The sequence below is a fragment of the Monodelphis domestica genome, chromosome 5, assembly GCF_027887165.1.
Source record: "Monodelphis domestica isolate mMonDom1 chromosome 5, mMonDom1.pri, whole genome shotgun sequence".
NCBI lineage: Eukaryota > Metazoa > Chordata > Mammalia > Didelphimorphia > Didelphidae > Monodelphis > Monodelphis domestica.
This window is the reverse complement of record NC_077231.1, coordinates 124,968,101-124,988,014: the sequence shown is the minus strand read 5'-3', so window position 1 is coordinate 124,988,014 and position 19,914 is coordinate 124,968,101. Positions and strand designations below refer to the sequence as shown.

The 19,914-nt window shown below is 39.0% G+C and overlaps 1 protein-coding gene and 1 pseudogene across 2 annotated transcripts in view; one reads left to right on the top strand and one right to left on the bottom strand.

The window, feature by feature from the left end:
- The window catches only part of A2M (alpha-2-macroglobulin), an 89,399-nt gene that overhangs the window by 8,044 nt on the left and 61,441 nt on the right, over positions 1-19,914 (top strand). For both annotated transcript variants that reach the window (XM_007503621.3, XM_007503620.3), the window contains exons 3-13: positions 1,638-1,797; positions 1,968-2,020; positions 3,311-3,331; positions 3,845-4,010; positions 9,781-9,865; positions 13,702-13,822; positions 15,847-15,961; positions 16,096-16,205; positions 17,784-17,951; positions 18,987-19,214; positions 19,372-19,435. In XM_007503621.3, coding sequence (XP_007503683.2) covers positions 1,638-1,797; positions 1,968-2,020; positions 3,311-3,331; positions 3,845-4,010; positions 9,781-9,865; positions 13,702-13,822; positions 15,847-15,961; positions 16,096-16,205; positions 17,784-17,951; positions 18,987-19,214; positions 19,372-19,435 — 1,291 coding nt within the window. The remainder of the gene's footprint in view (positions 1-1,637; positions 1,798-1,967; positions 2,021-3,310; positions 3,332-3,844; positions 4,011-9,780; positions 9,866-13,701; positions 13,823-15,846; positions 15,962-16,095; positions 16,206-17,783; positions 17,952-18,986; positions 19,215-19,371; positions 19,436-19,914) is intronic.
- On the bottom strand, positions 5,530-7,134 carry LOC130454273 (retinitis pigmentosa 9 protein homolog; annotated as a pseudogene).

The window sequence follows — 19,914 nt, the reverse complement described above, 5'->3', positions numbered from 1 at the left end:
CTAAAATATTAATGTTGACCCAGAGATCTCATTGGTAGATATATACCCCAAGGAATTAAAAGATAGAAAGTAAGGTTTCAAATATACCAAAATATTCATAGCAGCACTTTTTTGAGTAATCAAGAAACTGGGTACAAAATAGGTAAGTAAATGCCTTATAGTTTGAGGAATCACTAAACACATAGTGGTATATGAATGTAATAGAATATTCTGCACTATAAAAAATGATGAGTATAAAGAATGTGGAGAAATATGGGAACAAAGTCTAGTCTAACATGAATATGAGTATAATATATATGTGTATAACATATATCCTCAATACATACACATATGTGTGTATGCATGTTTATACATGACAGTGATGGTGAACCTTTTAGAGATCGAGTGCCCAAACTGCAACCCTCATGCTACATGTAAGTCCCCTGCCTTACCTTAGACAAGGGAAGGAGGAAGCACTTCCATTGGGTTGCTGGGCAGAGGGGCAGGTGATGGGAGGAAAGTCCTCAGGCTCATGGAGAGAGGGAAGGGAGTAGCCCCATCCACATGTGTGCCATAGGTTCGCCAATAAGGATATATGATGTAGTTTGTGGATTGCAGGGATAGATATGATTTGGAATTCACATTTCAACTTTGCAAAAAAGTAGAAGGGCCATCCTTATACTAGCAGCAGTCTAGCTGGGGGTGAGAAGACAGGTAGGACCTAAAAACTTCGAGACAGGGCAATTTCTTCTATCTCTAAGATTAGAATTACATTTTTCTTCAGTCCTTCAAATATCTCTAGTCTGGCAGGTATGATAGGTTCAGAATGAAAGCCATTTCCCTGATTCCTCTCAAAAAGAAAGGTACCCTTTAATTTATATTGGCCAACTTGCTTCCTTTCTATCAAATGCTGGTCACACAAAAGATCATCATGAATAGCAAATATCAGTTAAACACATTTATCCAAGCAAAACCACAAACAGAAATTGGAGAAGTTCTACAGATTAGACTAGAACAAGGAATATATAACAGAAGGGGAATTCTTGGACTGGAAGGTGACTCACCTTAGTTAAACTAAGGAGAGAGGGAATGATCTCACTGAGGGGGTAAGTATGAGGGATATCATCTCATAAGTCTTCATAAAACAGGTTCTAAAAACCAACAGCCCTAATGGGTGCCAACTTCTTCACCTGTGTAAACAAATGCTGAATGGTAGGAAAACACTAGGTATTTGGGGAAGACTAATAGTCCAGTTTCTTGAATATAGCCAGGGTAGGGACTATAATGAGAGATGGATGTTGAAAAAGTCAGTCCATCAGTCAATCAACATTTATTAAGAGTAACAGAAAGCTGATGTGTCATAAAGGTAAGCACCATGTTTTGAAGTACTGGCCAAGAATGTTGGACTTTAATAGACAATAGAGAAATAGATAAGAGAAGTAAAAGTAGCAAGACAGACACATGCAGAAGGAAGGCATATGATAAATTAAGTCTTTTTACTCTCATCTCAATTTGTAAAAAAAAGAAGGAAAAAATATTCCATGCACCTTACCAATTTTCTTTAGTAAGACTGAAAGAGGAAGGAAGTTTATGTTGAGGGATGAGATCTCCAAAGTGAATAAGCAGCATAAATTATGAAAAATATTTGTATTTCCCAGATCCCAAGGTTATCTTCATCCTCAGAGGTGGCATTCTTCACTGTTCAAGTGATGGGTCCAACACAAACGTTCAATAAACGGAAGACAGTGCTGGTGAAGAACCCAAGGAGTTTGGTTTTTATGCAAACAGACAAACCCATCTACAAGCCAAAACAGCAAGGTATGGAGGCTGTGAGGGTCAGGGGCAACTTCAAAAAAGGGTGAGCCTCATCCCCATTATTTTCCTTCTGAAAAATTGCAGTTTTCTTTTCCCCATGGTCTTCTAGATCACTGTCCTGAGTGACTAGAATAGGGATTTGGAGTCTCATGGGTGATACTTCTTTGTTTCAGTTCGCTTTCGTATTGTTGCTGTGGATGAAAATTTTCACCCCCAGAATGAGACGGTAAGTCACCTTAACAGCCATGTCAAAACTGTCGTGGGATCCTAACAGTGAGGGGCATGTCTCTGGGGAGCTGAGAACAGTAGCACCGGCTTCCAGTCCCATCTCAGGATAAGATTTCCAATATGAAGCATTATAAGAGGGAAAAGAAGAAAAGGATATTCTTTTCCTTATTAAGCATCTACTATATAGATAACCCTTCATGGGAAACCTTCATGGGAAACAAAAGGGAAGTGGAGGCATAGAGGGGTAACAGTGTTGGATGTGGAATCAAAAGATGAGAGATTAGGACCATTAGCTCCATCACTCACTACCTGATTGATTTGAAACCAGTCATTTCATCTCCAAATGCCTCAGTTTCCTCATCCATAAAATGAGAGTCAAACTATATAAATACCAAAGACCTCTCTGGCTCTAAATCTATGATCCTGATTTATGGTTTTAGACCTCCTTGACATGCTTAGAATTAATTTTCTACAATGATTCACTTTTCTTTTGTTCATATTTTCCTGTTAATCTTCTATGGAACCAGATTGAGCAATTGGTTTGGCTAACCAAGTTTCCTTCTTTCAAGAGTAACATCTGATATTTTGGGTAGGCTGCAAGATAAATAAATCCTCTTGATGGGAGGCTGAGCATTGGATGAGGCCAGAAGGGGTATTTTTTGTCCACCTCCCTCATGAGTGGAGGTTGTGAGTCATTCTTTAGATTCAGTGATGAATGACTCTACTAGAGCCTGTCTCCAAGTTTGTAAAAGGACATCACATTGTGATGATTTTGATGAGGATTATAATCATTAACAATGTCAGAGAATCTCAATTTCTAAGTGAATGAAAATGTGTATTTTTGTGTAAATACATTATCATCATCACCACAGCTAACATTGTTATGGCACCTACCATGGGCATTTCGTACACTGTGTGAAATGCTTTACAAGTATTATTTCAATTGACCCTCAAAACAACCCTGAAGAGTTATATGCTAGTATTATCTACATTTTACAGATGAAGAAACTGAGGCAAACAGGGTTAAATGACTTGTCCAAGGCTACAGAGCTTGTAAATGGCTGAGGCTGAATTTTAACTCAGGTTGTCCTGACACCAGGTCCAGCGCTGCCTAGTAGCCCTATAAGCATCTGTATGTATACATACACCTAATAATAGTTCTGAGAAGCTTCTGTCCAGAATACGTTTTACTGCAAATATAACCATGTTCAGCTCTGTAGATTTGTCTGAATTTTCTGACTTAAGAAGCAATTTTAGACTCATATGTTTTTCCATTTTTTTCTTCCAGTTTCCACTGGTGTATGTCGAGGTGAGTAGAAAGAAGTGTTTCAAATCTTGGGGAATCAGTAAATACAGGGAACATGTTCATATGTAGGACCCTTCCTTGTCACTTCAGAGATAGGAGCTAGCAAGAGAAGCCTTCATCCCAAGGTTCTCGTAGATGCTAAACAATTACTCTACAGCAAATATCAATAATTTGGAAATAGGTCTTGATCAATGACACAAGTAAAACCCAGAGGAATTGTGCATCAGCTACAGGAAGGGGGGGAGGAGAGGAAAGAATTTGAGTCTTATAACCATGGAAAACTATTCTAAATTAATTAATTTAAATAAATTCATTTAATTAAAAAAAAAGAAAAAAAAGAGAAGCCTTCATCCCAAAGTTCTTCCTATTCCCAGAGCCTCAGTCTGTTGTAGCTCATTGCTTCCTTTTCCATCTTGGAAGAGAGCAATGCTAAAGACCCTTCAGACTACTTTGAGTCATCCAGGGGTCCTCACATTTCTCCTCTTTGTCCTATAGCTTTCTTGTTCCTTTTTATAGGACCCCCAAAGGAATCGTATCATGCAATGGCAGAATCTCAATTTAGAGAGAGGTCTCAAGCAGCAGTCCTTCACCCTCTCATCGGAACCCATCTATGGCTCCTACAAAGTGGTGGTAGAGAAGTCAGGAAGAAAGATATCACGCTTCTTTACTGTGGATGAATTTGGTATGGACCTCCAACTGGAAGGAAGGGCATTGGGAACTTGGGCTTTGATCTTAAGTCATTTAGATTCTCTCCATTTTTCATAGATTAGGGTGGGCTAGGAGGCAAACTTACTACATTTCATTCCAGCCAGAATCATCACTAGAGTGAGTTGTGTGAAAACGGTGATATTCCAGAGCAAAACATTCATTCAAGACCTATTTATTAAGCACTAGCTAGGAGAAGTACATAAATAATTAATTTATGGTCCCTATTTTTTTTTTATCCTCACCTTCCATCTTAGAATCACTACCATGTATTGGTTTCAAGGTAGAAGGATGGTAAGGGCTAGGCAATAGGGGTCAAATGACTTGCCCAGGGTCACACAGCTAGGAAGTGTCTGAGGCCCCATTTGAGTCCAGGACCTCCCATTTCTGGGCCTGGTTCTCAGTCCACTGAGCCACCCAGCTGCCTCCTCATAGTCCCTATTTTGAAGGAGCTTACAAACCCATCTATGAATTATCCTTAGCCTTCATCGACCTTTTCTGCTTCTGGTTTCTTTCCTTCAGTTGAAAGCCATTAGAGAAAATTGCACAACTGTCCTGTCTGGGTCTATGACAAATTTATGTCACCCAGTGTCAACTGAGCCTTCACTTCTGCCCTCCAATCTTTTTTATTATTCTTTACTCTGCTCTCTATCATATTCCCCCAGCAGCTGTTTTCAGCCTGCTCTTCTTTCCTCAAATCTCCTTCCCTTCCTTCTCATAGAGGACCTCACATCACCCTGAAAAATTTGGAGCCATTCAGTCCAAGCTTCCCTTCTGCCTCAATTTCACATTTCAAACCAACTCAATACAATAACTCCATGCATTCTCTTCTTTTGCTCCAGTCTTAGAGGATGAACTGATGCTTCTTTATTTTTTTTATCAGTTCACATTTTTATGGGGTTTTCTTTTGCTGTTGTTCTGAATTGGGGAGTAGATTGTACTGGGAAGGAAAGGAAGGATTTTCTGCTGACAAAAAATTTTTTTTCCTAAAAATCTTAGTGGATCAGTTACTTTGTGGAGCGCCAGATTCTACAACAAAATGATTACAATGGAGATAAGATATTTCATATAGCTGCCTCCTTTTCCATTTTTCCACCATTAGATTTTGCAAGTATACAGCAAGGATATTCACTTTTAAGTCAGAAATGATGGAGTTTTATTATTCATCACTCACTAGAATGCACTTGTAACTGCTGAGGATCTCAACTTCTCAAGTCATCCTTCTACCCCACTAACCCTCTGATCTTCTAGGGGAATCTCTCTTGGAAACACCTAGAACATTTTTGTATCTTAGGCTTGATTTTTTTTTTCAAAACTAATCACAAACGACAGTACACAGGAAGGAGGAGGATGAGAATCCAGCAGTGAGGCTGATAAGAAACTCACCATCATAGTGAATTCATCACTGTTGGCAGTGAGGGCAAAATGCCATGGGGGGATGCTAACTATGCAAGTTTTTTGGTTCCTTTTTCTCTGACAACGGACGCCCTTTTGTGGCTACTTCTTCTTTACCTCTGACATTCAGCTATGATTCTGGAGTGACAAGGTGGATTCAAAGGAAATGACTTTTTAGTCAGAGTCTGAACTCTCATTTGATTTCAATTTGCGCTTTTTTTCTTTTTCTTTCTCTTTTTCTTCTTTTTCCTTTTCTTATGTTTCTCTTTCTTTTTCTTTCTCTTTTTCTTCTTTTTCCTTTTCTTATGTTTCTCTTTCTCTTTCTTTCTCTTTTTCTTCTTTTTCCTTTTCTTATGTTTCTCTTTCTTTTTCTCTCTCTTATGCTTCTCCTTACATTCTGAAGAGCTGGAACTAGTGCCATCTTCATCTGAGGTAGAATCTTCTAGTAGCTGCTTTAACTGCTGTATCCTCCCATCCTTTCCATGCCGCTTATTCTCTCTTATGATGTCATACGTGGGATCTTCGTGTGCCACTCTGAATTGTTCTAATTTCTGATTGCCTTTGATAAAGAATGGGCATTCTTGTCACCTGTTCTGGGTCCATGCTGTTTACAGCGCCAGCATTGCATAACCGTGATTTCCTTCCCCAGGGGCATCCAGAGTCCTTTAGTCGGAGCATGAGCCAGAAATTCTCTGGCATGTTCATTGCCTGGTACATCTGGGATACAGCCTTCTGGCTTAGTCTCATCTTCCTTAATATGTGCAGGAGGAGGTTTTTCATAAAAGGACTTGAGGTGCTACAGCTGCTGCTGCTATTGCACGCTCCTGGCGCTGTTGCTGCTCTAGCTATGCAGCCTCTCAGGCCCGCTTGGGGCTGCGAAGGGAGGAGGAGCCTGATGCTTCTTTTAAAAATTATTTATTTTAATCCTTACTTTCCATCTTAGAATCAATACTGTATATTGGTTCCAAAGCAGAAGGGTGGTCAAGAATGAGGCATTTGGGGTTAAGTGACAGCTCTATGTATTCTCTTCTTTTGTTCCAGTATTGGAGGATAAGATACTTCTTTAAAAATTAGTTATTTATTTAAACCCTTATTTTCTTTTTTAGAATCAATACTGTATATTGGTTCTGAGGCAGAAGATGCTAAGGGCTAGGCTATGGGGGTTAAGTGACTTGCCCAGGGTCACACAGCTGAGAAGTGTCTGATGCCAGATTTTGAACCTAGGACCTTGCTGTCAATCCACTGAACCACCTAGCTACCCCTGAGATAATACATTTTAACAACTCCTCTACTTGTGCCCTCAATTGCCATCTTCTCTTATCTTCTCCATGAACTTGACCCTTTGATTGCTATCTTTCTTTTCGTCATTTTCAGTTTCTGTTGACTCTTTCCTTCTACGGCCTTAAAAATGCTTCCGGGGGCAGCTGGGTAGCTCAGTGGATTGAGAGCCAGGCCTAGAGATGGGAGGTCCTAGGTTCAAATTTGGCCTCAGACACTTCCCAGCTGTGTGACCCTGGGCAAGTCACTTGACTCCCATTGCCTAGCCCTTACCACTCTTCTGCCTTGGAGCCAATACACAGTATTGACTCCAAGATGGAAGGTAAGGGTTTAAAAAAAATGCTTCCACTTCATCCTTAAAAAAACTTTCACCTTACAGATCCTGTTAAGTTTTCCTCCTGTTCTATTTTCCTTTTTAGCTCTTCCATGGCTAGAGTCCTAGAAGAAGCTTCCTTCACACATTCCCCCACCCCATTCCCCCATTCTCATCTTTTGATTTTTACTTCTCAATTCCTTGCTTCTATCCCCACCTCCCAATTGTATTTTTTTAATGGTCAATGATATTCTCTTAAACACAATGATCTTTTCTTGATACTCCTCTTTCTTGGCTTTTGTGCTACATTTGACTAGGTTAACCACTTCTCCATGAATTTTCATAAAACTATGGTTTTTCCCATTTTTTGGTTTATTTTCTACCTTTCTGACCACTCCTTCTTAGACTCCATGGATGGATTGTAATCCATGTTTCACCCTCTGACTATGGTTATGCCTTAAGACTCTTACCTAGATTCTCTTCTTATCCTTCTCTGAACATTTTCTTTTAGTTGCCATTGCTTCTGCCATCATCTCTATGCAGATGACTCTCAGATCCATCTATCTAGCCCTATTCTGGTCCCTGAGTTCTAGACATACACAGCCATTGCCAACCGAGTACTTCCAAACAGACTTCCCCTCTCAAAGTGAACATACCCAAAAGAGAACTTGTTATCTCTCCTTTCCTGCCACAAGTCTACCTTTCTTCCTCAGTTCCTCATTTTGGTTAAGAGTGTCATTGCTCTTTCAGCCATCCAGGTTCACAACCTAGAAATGATACCCAACTTTTCATTCTCATTTGTATCTCCCATCCAATCAGTTGTTGTCTTACCAGTTCTACTTCTTCAACACGAATCTTTCCTTTGTTCTCTACTAAAACCACAAGCACGCCAATCTAAGCCCTTATCACTTCTTGTCTACGCTATTGTAATACTCTATAACTGTTCTCTTTGATCCAGTCTGCTCTATACACAGCTGCCAGATGGGTATTTTCAAAGCACAGTTATGATCATGTTACTTCCTTGCCCAAGAATCTCAAATGAATCCACATTGCTCTTGGGACAAAAAACAAATTGCTCTGCTTGGAATTTGAAGGCCTTTATAATCTGGTTCTAGCCTATTTTTTCTGACCTATTACATAATTCACTCTTTGTTCACTTTATAGTTCAGCCAAATTGGCTAATTTACCATTCTCTACATATGACATCACATCTCTCATCTTAACACCTTTGCACATGTCTCCCATGCCTGGAATGAATGTTCTGCCTCTTCATCTTTGCATTTGGAACCTTTAACTCTCTTCAAGGTTCAGCTTAAATGTCAACTCCCTCAAGAGGTATGTTCTGATTCCCTTGGTTATAAGTGCCCCCCATCTAAAATCACGTTCCACTTATTTATTTATAAAAAGTAATATCTATCCATAGAAGCGAAACTTCTTGAGGGTAGACTATGTCATTTTTGGTATTTGTATCCTTGAAGCTTAGCATGATATAGGGCACACAGTAGGTGCTTTAAAAAATGCTTTTTTCATAAACTCATTGATAGAAACACATTAAAAAGAAAATTTCCACTAGTTGGGGGGATTACTTTCTTACTTTCTAGCTGTATGACCGTGGGCAAGTCACTTTACTCTGTTGCCTCAGTTTGCTCATCTGGAAAATGAATTGGAAAAGGAAATGGCAAACTGCTCTATTATCTCTGTCAAGAAAACCCCAAATGGGGTCATGAAGAGTTGGACTCTATAGAAATGACTGAACAACATGCCATCACAATCACATACCACAGCTTGTTCAGCCATTTCCCAACTGATGAACATCAGTAAATGTCTTCATGAAAGAAGAGTCATTTGAGCTAGTCTTTGAAGGATGAGTTGGATTTCAACAGGTAGGGAATGGGACAAAGAGGAAGATTGTAATCCAGGTGTTAAAGTCATTCAGAAAGATGGGAAAGTTATTTGGAGGTCTGTTGAAGGCTGGAGCAAGGATGAATCACATCATCTCCAAGGAGGCTGAGGAGTGTGGGCTTCATTTAGAAGGCAATAAGGGATGGTCATCTAGATGGTACAGTGGATAGGGAGGTAGGCTTAGAGTCAGGAGGATCTGGGTTCAAATGTGGCTTCATACACTTTCAGCTGTGTGACGCTGGGCAAATCACTTATCCCTGTTTGCCTACCTCTTGCCATTCTTTCTAGAATTGTTACTAAAGTAGAAAGTAAGGGTTTTAGCAGGGGGGAAATGGCAATAGGGAGACTAAACAGTTTGGAGGAAGGACATGATCAGAACTGTGGAGCAGTTTGAAAAATGGATTAGGAAGGGCAGACCCTGGAAAATAAAGCGAAAATTAGGAGGGTTGGTTATGCATGGTTACTAAGAGTCATACACACCTGTTCTAGGGTGGGGAGAATGGAAATGCAAAGAAGGAGGCAGTTAATAAATAGGATTGATTAACTGGAAGAAGAATCAAAGAGAATGAAGTGGGGGCTCTAGGTACAAGTGACTCTGTGAACATACAAATTCTCCTGTCAGTAAAATTGTTTCATTTCCTGTTAGAGCTATGAAGATCTGGCCAGGCCATTTCATTAGTTAGATTTCTGATAGCTCAAGTTGACATCTGTGAATTAATTAGATACTTGAGGACATCGAATTGCCCTTTGAAAATGACTAAGATGTTATTGAAGGCACTTCTGCAGAGTTCAAACAAAGATGACAACTGGTTTGTAAAGAGTGTGTTAGATTGTCACGTTTTCCCCATTTTCTCAACAGTATTGCCCAAATTTGAGGTGCAGGTCAAGATGCCAAAAAAAATCATCATCACAGATGAAGACCTTACCGTATCAGTCTGTGGAAAGTGAGTAGATTATTTTTTCTTCTCCAGTTTGAACCTTAGTAAAAGGAAACTCTAATAGAATGGAAGTTATTTCATGGTTTCTCTAATACTAAGACATTGCTAAATGGATCCAAGCCTTTTCCTCTCCTGTAGATCATTTTTTGTACCATTTTTTCCATCTTCGTGCCATACTAGAAGTTGAATACCTTCTACTACAAAGCTGAGAGGTGATCTTAAAAAAATTTTTTTCCAATTACATGTAAAGCATTTTAAAGAAATTTGAGTTCCAAATTTTCTCCCTTCCTCCTTCTACTTCCTTCTCATTGAGAAGGCAACAATTTGATATAGGTAATACATGTGTATACAAAACATATGTCTATATGAGTCATGTGGTAGAAGAAAACAGATCTCCCCAACCCAAATAAATAAAAGTGTAGACTTCAATCTGCATTCAGACACCATCATCTCTCCCTCTGGAAGTGGGTAGAAATTTTCATCATCATCACCCTTCAGAATTGTCTTGGATCTCTGTATTGCTGAGAATAACTAAGTCATTGACAGTTGAGCATTGTACAATATTGCTGTTACTGTGAACTGTGAACACTGTGTACAGTGTTCTCCTGGTTCTTCTCATTTCACTTTGCATCAGTCCATATAAGTATTTCCAGGTTTTTCTTTATTTTTTCTATTTAGTTTTTTTACTTATTCAAAGATATTTTGTTTTCCCAATTAAATGTTATAATGATTTTCAACATGTTTTCTGGAATTATAAGATCCCTCTCTTCTGTCCCCCCCTTGGAGATGATAATCAATTTAATTTGAGTTATACATATATTAACATGCAAAGCATACTTCTGTATTGGTCATTGTTGTAAGAGAATACTCGTATAAAACCCAAACTCCAAAACTAAACTGTAAATAAACTTGATAAGATCTGGTTCTCTCTGGAGACCAGTCCAGGGGAGAAGGGAGAAGAGAGAGAAATCCTGCATGGATGAGAAATTGAGAGGGTCAAGGGGGTCGTGAATGGGGTCATAGATTCCATTTTATTGAGCATATATTTATACAGTTTGTACACTCTATGATCAAAGGGAAATGATATATTAAGGGCATACATCCTGGCTGCCAATTAGAATACACAGGCATCACCTGCATTGAGGAGTACATACACTTCATCAATAGCAATCTTCAAAGTCCTCTTTGGTCTGTCATCGCTAGAGAAATAAGGATTTCTTTAGAAGTACAAAAGCACTTGTCCCAGAGACAGAGCTCAAGGTTTGTGATAATAAGTTAACTGGTCAGGATGTTCTGAGCCCATTAAGGTGTTCTTTAGATAGTGATTTGTAGACCTGCAAGGTCAGACTGGTCCTTGACAGAGTCTTGAGGTAGATCTGCAAATGTGTCTTTTCTGGCTGCTTTTGCTTCAATGGGTCCAAAATGTCCTTATGCATTTGTCATAAACTAATGTGAAAGATAGTGTGCTTTGATCTGCATCTGACTCCAACAGTTCTTTCTCCGGAGGTGGAGAGCCTTCTTTGTCAAAAGTCCTTCAGAATTGTCCTGGATCATCGTATTGCTGCTAAAAGCTGAACCTATCACATTTGTCCATTCTACAATATTGCTGTTACTGTGTACACTGTTCTCCCAGATCTACTTAGTTTTCTCAGTATCAGTTCCTGCAGATCTTCCCAGCTTTTTCTGAAATCATCTCGCTTATCATTTCTTACAGCCCAGTAGCATTCCATCACCAACACATACTATAATTTTTTTCAGCCATTCCTCAATTTATGGACATCCCCTCAATTTTTAGTTTTTCGTCACCACAAAAAAGAGCTGCTACAAATATTATTGTATAAGTAGAGCATTTCCCCTTTTTTATGATCTTTTGTATACAGACCCAGTAGTTTTCCATGTTTTTCTGAAAGCATTCTGTTTGTCATTTCTTATAGCACAATAGTATTCTATCAAAAGGCAGCTAGATGTCTCAGTGGATAGAACGTTTGACTCTGAGTTAGGAAGTCTCATCTTCTTGAATTCAAATCTAACCTTAGATACTTGCAGGCTGTGTAACCCTAGACAAGTCACTTAATCCTGTTTGCCTCAGTTTCCTCAACTGTAAAAAGAATTGAAGAAGGAAATGGCAAGCTACTCCAGGAGCACTACCAGGAAAATCCCAAATGGGGTCACAAAGTGTTGGATACATCTGAAGCACAACATTCCATCACAATTATATATCACAACTTGTTCAGCAATTTCCCAATTAATGGGCATCCTTGAGGGGGGTCATCTTTTTTTTTTCCTTTTAAACATGATTTTATTTGGTCATTTTCAAACATTATTCATTGGAAAAAAAGGATCATTTTCTTTTCCTCCTCCCCCCCCAAGCCAACACGCGATTCCACTGTGCCCTTGATCCAAACCCATTTCATGTTGTTGGTATTTGCATTAGAGTGTTCATTTAGAGTCTCTCCTCAGTCATGTCCCTTGAGGGGGTAATCTTGATAGTGATAGCCACAAGAAATTGTTTCTTTTGAAGTACCAGGTAGGTCTCAACAAGTACCCTTTTAGTTCTGTCTTGATAATGGTCAGGGCATTCTCTGACCAGTTTAACTGACGACTTGCTATAGACATGATGGTCTTTGAAGAGAGAAGCCAGAGAGGAATCAATATGATGGAATTATGATTCTATGGTTAGGTATTGGGGAGACATCAATTGAAATAGGCTTGTGGAGAGTTAATGGACCAAAAATAGAATGCCTATCACTAAAAGCAAACCAAAGAAAAAATAGAGAAGAATCCAAAGAAAGCAAAGATGGAAGGACAGCAAAAAGGCTGGATTTCAGAGGGTCCAGTGGAATATATTTCTTTACTTAAAAAAAAAGAAGTAATTCATTAAAAATTTAACTTCTGACAAGAGCAAAACAAATGAGTATTTAGTACTAATTAAAATATTTAAAATAATCTTCAATAGGGGGCAGCTGGGTGGCTCAGTGGATTGAGAGTCAGGCCTAGAGATGGGAGGTCCTAGGTTCAAATCTGACCTCAGATACTTCCCAGCTATGTGACCCTGGGCAAGTCATTTAACCCCCATTGCTTAGCCCTTACCACTCTTCTGCCTTGGAGCCAATAAATAGTATTGATTCCAAGACAGAAGGTGAGGGATTTAAAAAAAATAAAATAATTTTCAATATTGTTATTAGAAAACAACTTACTAACTATATCCTCTTCCATCGTCTTTGTCCATTTACCTCTATATTTGTGTAGAATTCTTTCTTATAGAGATCAGAGATTTGATCAGATGGGTTCACTTGGTTGAACCCAAATTCTATTTAGTAGGAAACCTAAAGATTAAAAGATTTCCAGAGAACCTGATTAAGCTCACTCTGGCTGGCTAGGGATAGAAAGTAGATATACCTGAACAGTCTGCAGGGATCTAAAAAATACTACCCACAATCAGAGAATAAACTGTGGGAGTAAAAACAACGAGGAAAAGCAACCGCTTGACTACAGGGTTGGAGGGGATAAGACTGAGGAGAGACTCTAAATGAACACTATAATGCAAATTCCAACAACAGGGAAATGGGTTCGAGTCAAGAACACATGTGATAACCAGTGGAATCGTGCGTCGGCTATGGGAGAGGGAAAGGTGGGGGGGGGGGAGGGGAGGAAAAGAAAATGATCTTTGTTTCCAGTGAATAATGTATGGAAACGACCAAATAAAATAATGTTAAAAAAAAATAAAATAAATAAAAATAAAATTAAAAAAAGAAAGTAGATATAAACAAAAAAATTAGTCTAGGAAACCTCTGTTTCTATTACTAATGAATTTGTTTTCTGTGTTTTCTTTCTGGTTACAGATACACTTATGGGGAGCCTGTTTCAGGTCTGGCAACTGTGAAAGTGTGCAGGAAATACTCACAAAATTATGGCTGCTATGGCAAAGAGTCAGAGAGTATCTGTGAAGAATTCAGCAAGCAGGTAAGTGGAAGAAGATGTTTTTATTAGGAAACTAACAGGTTTAATTTAATTTAATAAGATAATAGTATAATAGATTTAGATCTGGAAAGGATCCAGACTCTAGTCTTGGAGGCCACCTAGTCTAACATGTCATTTTATAAATGAGGAAATGGTTTCAAAGGAATTCTTTGATTTGCCCAGCTAGTCACATAGTGCCTGAAGTAGGATTTGAACTCAGCTTTTCTTGATTCCAAGTTCCGCATTCTAGCCACTGTATCACCTAGCTTCCTTCCCAGAGATTATGTGGCATACTTGGGATGCAAAGACAAAAATGAAAGTTTATCTCTTTGAGGAAATCGAGAGGATTAGGACAAGTGATTCATTGTGGGAGTTGAGTGAACCACACTGACACCATCTTGTAATTCAATTCTGGAGCTAGCTCAGCTCCTTTCTTTTCATTTATGGGTATAGTCCAACTTCTGTCTTGTGAGACAAGTTATTCAATTGTGGGAACTGGGAGAAAACCTTATTGCATTGTTTGAACCTAGTCCTGCATGGCTGGAAAGTTGGACCATTCCTACCTGCTGTTTAGAGACCCTTAACTAAAGACCTAGGTTAAGCTGACCAGAAACTGGTCAGATCCAAAGACTGATGTAAGGAGCTTTCTCATAATTGTACATCTCAAGCAAACCCAAGCGTCTTATCTGAAAACCAGCCCCATACTGATCTAACCAGTTATTATTTCCATATTCCTTTGATTGTATGCAGACACTTGAGAAGAGTGGGACAGTGTTTTTTTCTGAATTCAGAGAATTGCACTCTCCCAAGTTGGAAGGCAGTTTGGAAAATCCCCAATATTTCCTCCAATTAGAAATCAGATGACCAATATTCTCAATATTTCCTTTTAATTAATCAGTCTTATGTCATTAATTGTTTTAAAAGTCTGCCTTCCCCTTTGTCCTAAGCTGCATAAGGCTGTTGATCTCCATTTGTTGGGCAGTTGACGTGCATTGTTTAATAAATTAAAATGCTCAGGAGATCAAACTTTTGTTTCCTTGGTCATTTCGTCTTTCACCTGCCACACCTTCAAGTCTACTGAGTGGATCCAAGGGCTTAATAAATGTCGATTAATTGAGGGGATGCAATATATGAACAAATAAGTAGATTAAAGGTAGTCTGTAAAGGAAGAGACAATAACAGGATATGTGTGCACGTGTTTGGGGACTGGGACAGGACTCATAAATCTTCAGAGTGGGAAAACTTCATGGAGAAGATAATAGCTGAAATGAACTTTGAAAGAAAAATTAAGATTCCGAGAAGTAGTGAGGAGGCAACATTCCAGGTCTGGGGAATAGCTTGTGTAAATGCACAGAGGCAAGAGAGAATTTGGGCAACAACTTTGTAGCCCAATTAGGGTAGGACTCAGAATGTTTGCAGAAGGTTTTAATCTCTGAACTGAGGAATTTATATTTTGTGTTAAAGACTCTATTTATTTTTTTTTAAATTTATTTGGTCAATTTCAAACATTATTCCTTGGTTATAAAAATCACATTCTATCCCTCCCTCCCCTCCACCCACCCTTCCTGCAGCATCACGCAATTTCATTGGGTATTACATGTGTCCTTGATCAGAACCTATTTCCATGCTGTTGATGTTTGCACTAGGATGTTCATTTAGAGTGTATTAAAGACTCTAGGGAGCTGCTGAAGACTTTTGAGCAGGGCCTTGGGCAAGCATTTTGGCAGCTTGGAAGGAAATGGATTGGAGAAGAGAGAGAGAGTGAAATTAAGGAGAACCATTAGTGGACTATTCCAGTAGCCCATTTGAAAAAGGCAGAAAGAGTATTATGAAAAATCCAATTGACTGTTAGCAGTAGTGAACTCCCTGTCGTTGGAAGAGGACAGTTTGAGCAGCCAGGCTAACCCAAAGTTTCTACTCAAGTTTATGATATACTACAGGTCCTATTAATTATCCATATCTGCTGGTTCCTTCTTAGTCTGACCCAATATGACATTTCAAAATCCTTATCTTTTCTTTACTTTCAGCTAGATGGTTCAGGTTGCACCTCCCAAAAATTAAAAACCAAGGTTTTCCAATTGAAGAAAGACGACTTACAGATGAGCCTTCAAACAACTGCCAAGATCACAGAGGATGGAACAGGTTCGTATGTCATATGAATGTGGGATATAAGTGATGACGATAAGGTGAAATTGCGGACATGTGGACACAGCATCCAGATTTTAAGAAAAAATTCTCTTCCAAGAGAGATCACATTTTGCTTCCTTCCCTTTTAGAAGTGGAATTGACTGGAACTGGATCCAGTGAAATCACAGATGTCATAAGCAAAGTCTCTTTTGTGAATGTGGATTCCCATTACAGGCATGGACTCCCTTTCTTTGGGCAGGTAGGGTATCTTCAGCACAGTAGATTTTGTAGGAACACCTAATAAATATGGAATATCTACAGCTTATGAGATTACTTGGTTAATCATCATTGCGATCATATTTCAAAGTCATTAGGCTAAGATTCTGGATTTGAGCTGCAGCTGTTCTACTAATTAATTACATGACTTTGGGAAAGTCTCTTAATAATCTCTTTGGATCTTAGTTTCCCCTTACAACTTGAAACATTGTATTTTTTTAATAAAAACCACCAAAAAAAGATTCCTTGAGTCCTTTCCCTTATAATTCTTATGTATGAAATCTTTTTTATTTTTGTTATATATATATATGTATATATATATATATATATAAATTTAAATTAAAACCCTTACCTTCTGTCTTAGAATCAATACTGAGTATTTGTTCCAAGGCAGAAGAGTGAGTGGTAAGGGCTAGGCAATGGGGGTCAAGTGACTTGCCCAGGGTCACTGGTCACTGAGCTGGGAAGTGTCTGAGGCCAGATTTAAACCCAGGACCTCCCATCTCTAGGCCTGGCTCTCAATCCACTAAGATACCCAGCTACCTCCTATTTTTATTATATTTTTAAAACCTTATCTTCTGTCTTATAATTGATGCTAAGTATGAGTTCTGAGGCAGAAGAGTGGTAAGGGATAGGCAATGGGGGTTAAGTGACTTTCCCAGGGTCATACAGCCAGGAAATGTGAAAGGTCAAATTTGAACCCAGGACTTCTCATTTCTAGTCTTGGCTTTCTATCCACTTTCTATCACCTAGTGCCCCCTTACCTATGAAATTTTAACAAAAATTTCAAAGTGTTAAAAACATCATAGCTTTTTCTCTTCTTTTTGCTGCTAGCCCAGCTGCTTTTGACAGCAGCTAGATAGATTTGGTAGAAAGTTCCTTCCTTCCAGTTCTGATATTTCCTATATAATCTTTCTCAACACTCCAATAAAAGTCACAGACTTACCGTCTAATGGACTTCCCATGGAGATCATAGAATATAAGTGGTTTTTGGCATGAAGTAATGGTGAATGTTATATTAGTCTGAACAGAGTGATTTTCATGTGTAAATTTTTTACATTGCTCTTTTTGAACAAATGCATTTTAAGGGCATGAAAAGCAAAAAAAGGCAGTGTCTTTGAATACTGCCATCTCTTTATTATCAGAACTGGTAAAACTCAACTGAAGACTTCTATAATGAGCTGTATAACATGGTTTAGGACTGGAGTAATTTTGATTCCAGATACATTAAGTGAAAATCACTTAATATGTTTCATTTCCCTAAATTTCACTGCCTAGGCTACATGATTTTCTCGTTAGACTCTAACTAGGATGAAGGGATTAATTCTGAATCCGTGTTTCAGAGTAGATCAGGAGAGTTTGACCTTGACAGGAAAGCAAGGATGAGGTGTGTTTGTCCTGGGCATAGGACTAATTTATTCTTAAAAGAGGACCAAGTCTATTCCTCAGGTGCACCCAGTGGATGGGAAAGATGCTCCCATCCCAAATGAGCATGTCTATATCACTCTAATGGTACCCAGTGGTCGCTATGCATAGGACTAATCCCAGGTTTATTCCTCAGGTGCTCCTAGTGGATGGGAAAGATGCTCCCATCCCAAATGAGGTTATCTACATCACTCTAATAGAATCTAATGGTGACTTTGTAAAAAACTATACCACTAACGACCAAGGCCTGGTCCAATTCTCTTTTGACACGGACAACTACACTTCTCCCTCCATCAGACTCCTGGTAAGTAAGAAAGATCTGTCCCTCTAACCAGAAATGAGGTTGGTCTAATGTCTCTTCTAGAGGGGGAAAGTATAGATAGGCTGGACTAATGGGATTTGGAGTCCCCTCTCCCCAAGCCCATCATCTGCTGGGGCAAGGAAATGACCCATTGTTTGGAATTGAAGAGAGACTAATATGAGCCTGTGGCTTTCCCCAGAAGTTCAGGGGCTCTACAAAGCTGCAGAAGCCATGGAAAGCTGAGCTGAGGTTGGTGGCTGGTGTAGCCTCTCTATTTTAGAGTAGTCTCTCTTCCTCTTTTTCACAAGTTCTCTTTTTAGTATCATCCTAGTCTCAAGCAATATTATATATTCTTGTCTCAGAAGATGATGGGGGGAAAAGCCTCCAATCCCATAAACCTATGCAGATCCAGACTCTTATTCTCCTGCCCTAGAGCTGCCATTATGTTAGCAATCACAGGGTCACCAAAATATGAATAATAGTAGGAAGTCTGGCATCTAGAATGGCAAACATCAGTGTATACTAATTTAATTAGTTATACTAGGTTATTTTCTACCTGTTAATGGACCTTTCATGAGAAACAAGAGCACTTTGTGGAAGACAGAACTAGATGGGGAAAAAATAATAAAATAGCTCTTGAGAAAAGTGGGATGTAGATTTACAAATAATACTCATTTTGGAGAAACCCTCTAAGCTTAAAAGGAGGCACCCTCATGTTAAGGAGTTAGTATTCGAAATTATAAATTCAACAATCATCTTGTTGAGAGTTAATGTTCCATTGGTTAAGCCCTGCAAAGTAGCAGAGTCATGAGCAAATGAAGACACCCTGGCTAGTGGCCCCTTCTTTTTGTCTCTAGAGTTAAGTAACCCTATATTATAGGGTGGCTTTAGGATAAGGGGCCTGTCCTCAAATTTTGACTTAGGGACATATCTCTAGCTACACCACAACTGGACAAGAGAGTAATCCTATTCGGTTGGTTGCTTTGGCTCTTAGTCACGGATAATCCAATACTGCCCCTTTGCCTTCTGTTTCCTTAGGCCAAACACAAAGATGAGATGCAATGCTTTGGATACATGTGGAGAAGAGCCCAATACAGGTCCACACAGCATACTGTGAAGCACGTTTTCTCCTTAAGTAAGAGCTACATCTACATTGAACCTATATTTGACACCTTGGCCTGTGGACAAAACCAGAATATTCAGGTCCACTACATCCTGAACCAACAGACCTTGAAGGAACTGGAGGAGCTCACCTTCTATTATCTGGTGAGAACGGAAACCAGAATGGACTGTTGCATTTCCCTTCATGTCCATCTTACTCCTTTGCTTTGACAGCTGGACCTCAACAACAAAGATGGTAGATGAGAGCCAGATTGAAAATAAGATAGGTGGAAATCAAAGAAAATGTTTTTTCTTTCTCTAGGTCATGGCCAAGGGATTTATTGTTCGATCAGGGACCCTTGTGCAGCCTGTAAAGCCCAGTAATGGTGAGTGCTCCCAGTCTGGTCTCTCCCAACCTCTTTGTAACCCCAAGCAGCCTTAGGGACATACATTTTCCCACCTAGAGAGAAGGCTCCCACCTCTCCAAATAGTGGAAATGCGCAAAGAAAAAAGCCATCTGCTCCTCAATGCCCCACTTCATTATGTTTCTTTCTTTTCTCTGATTTATTTTTTCGTGACTAGACATTTTCCTACAATGACAAATATCCAGAGTCTTCATCTCATTTTAGAATGAGGGTTTTTAGGCAGTGATGACAATTTTTACTGAGAGGAGAGAACAAAGTATATGCTTTAGCAGTCAGGAAATTGGGGTCTCCTTATGAATATACCCAGAACATGATTGAAATTATTGTTTATTCAATCAGAACTAAATAAACATGGCTTAGTGGATTGAATGTCAGGCCCAGAGACTGGGAGATAAGATGGAAAGTAAGGGTTTAAAAAAAGAAAGAAAAAAAAAGAACTT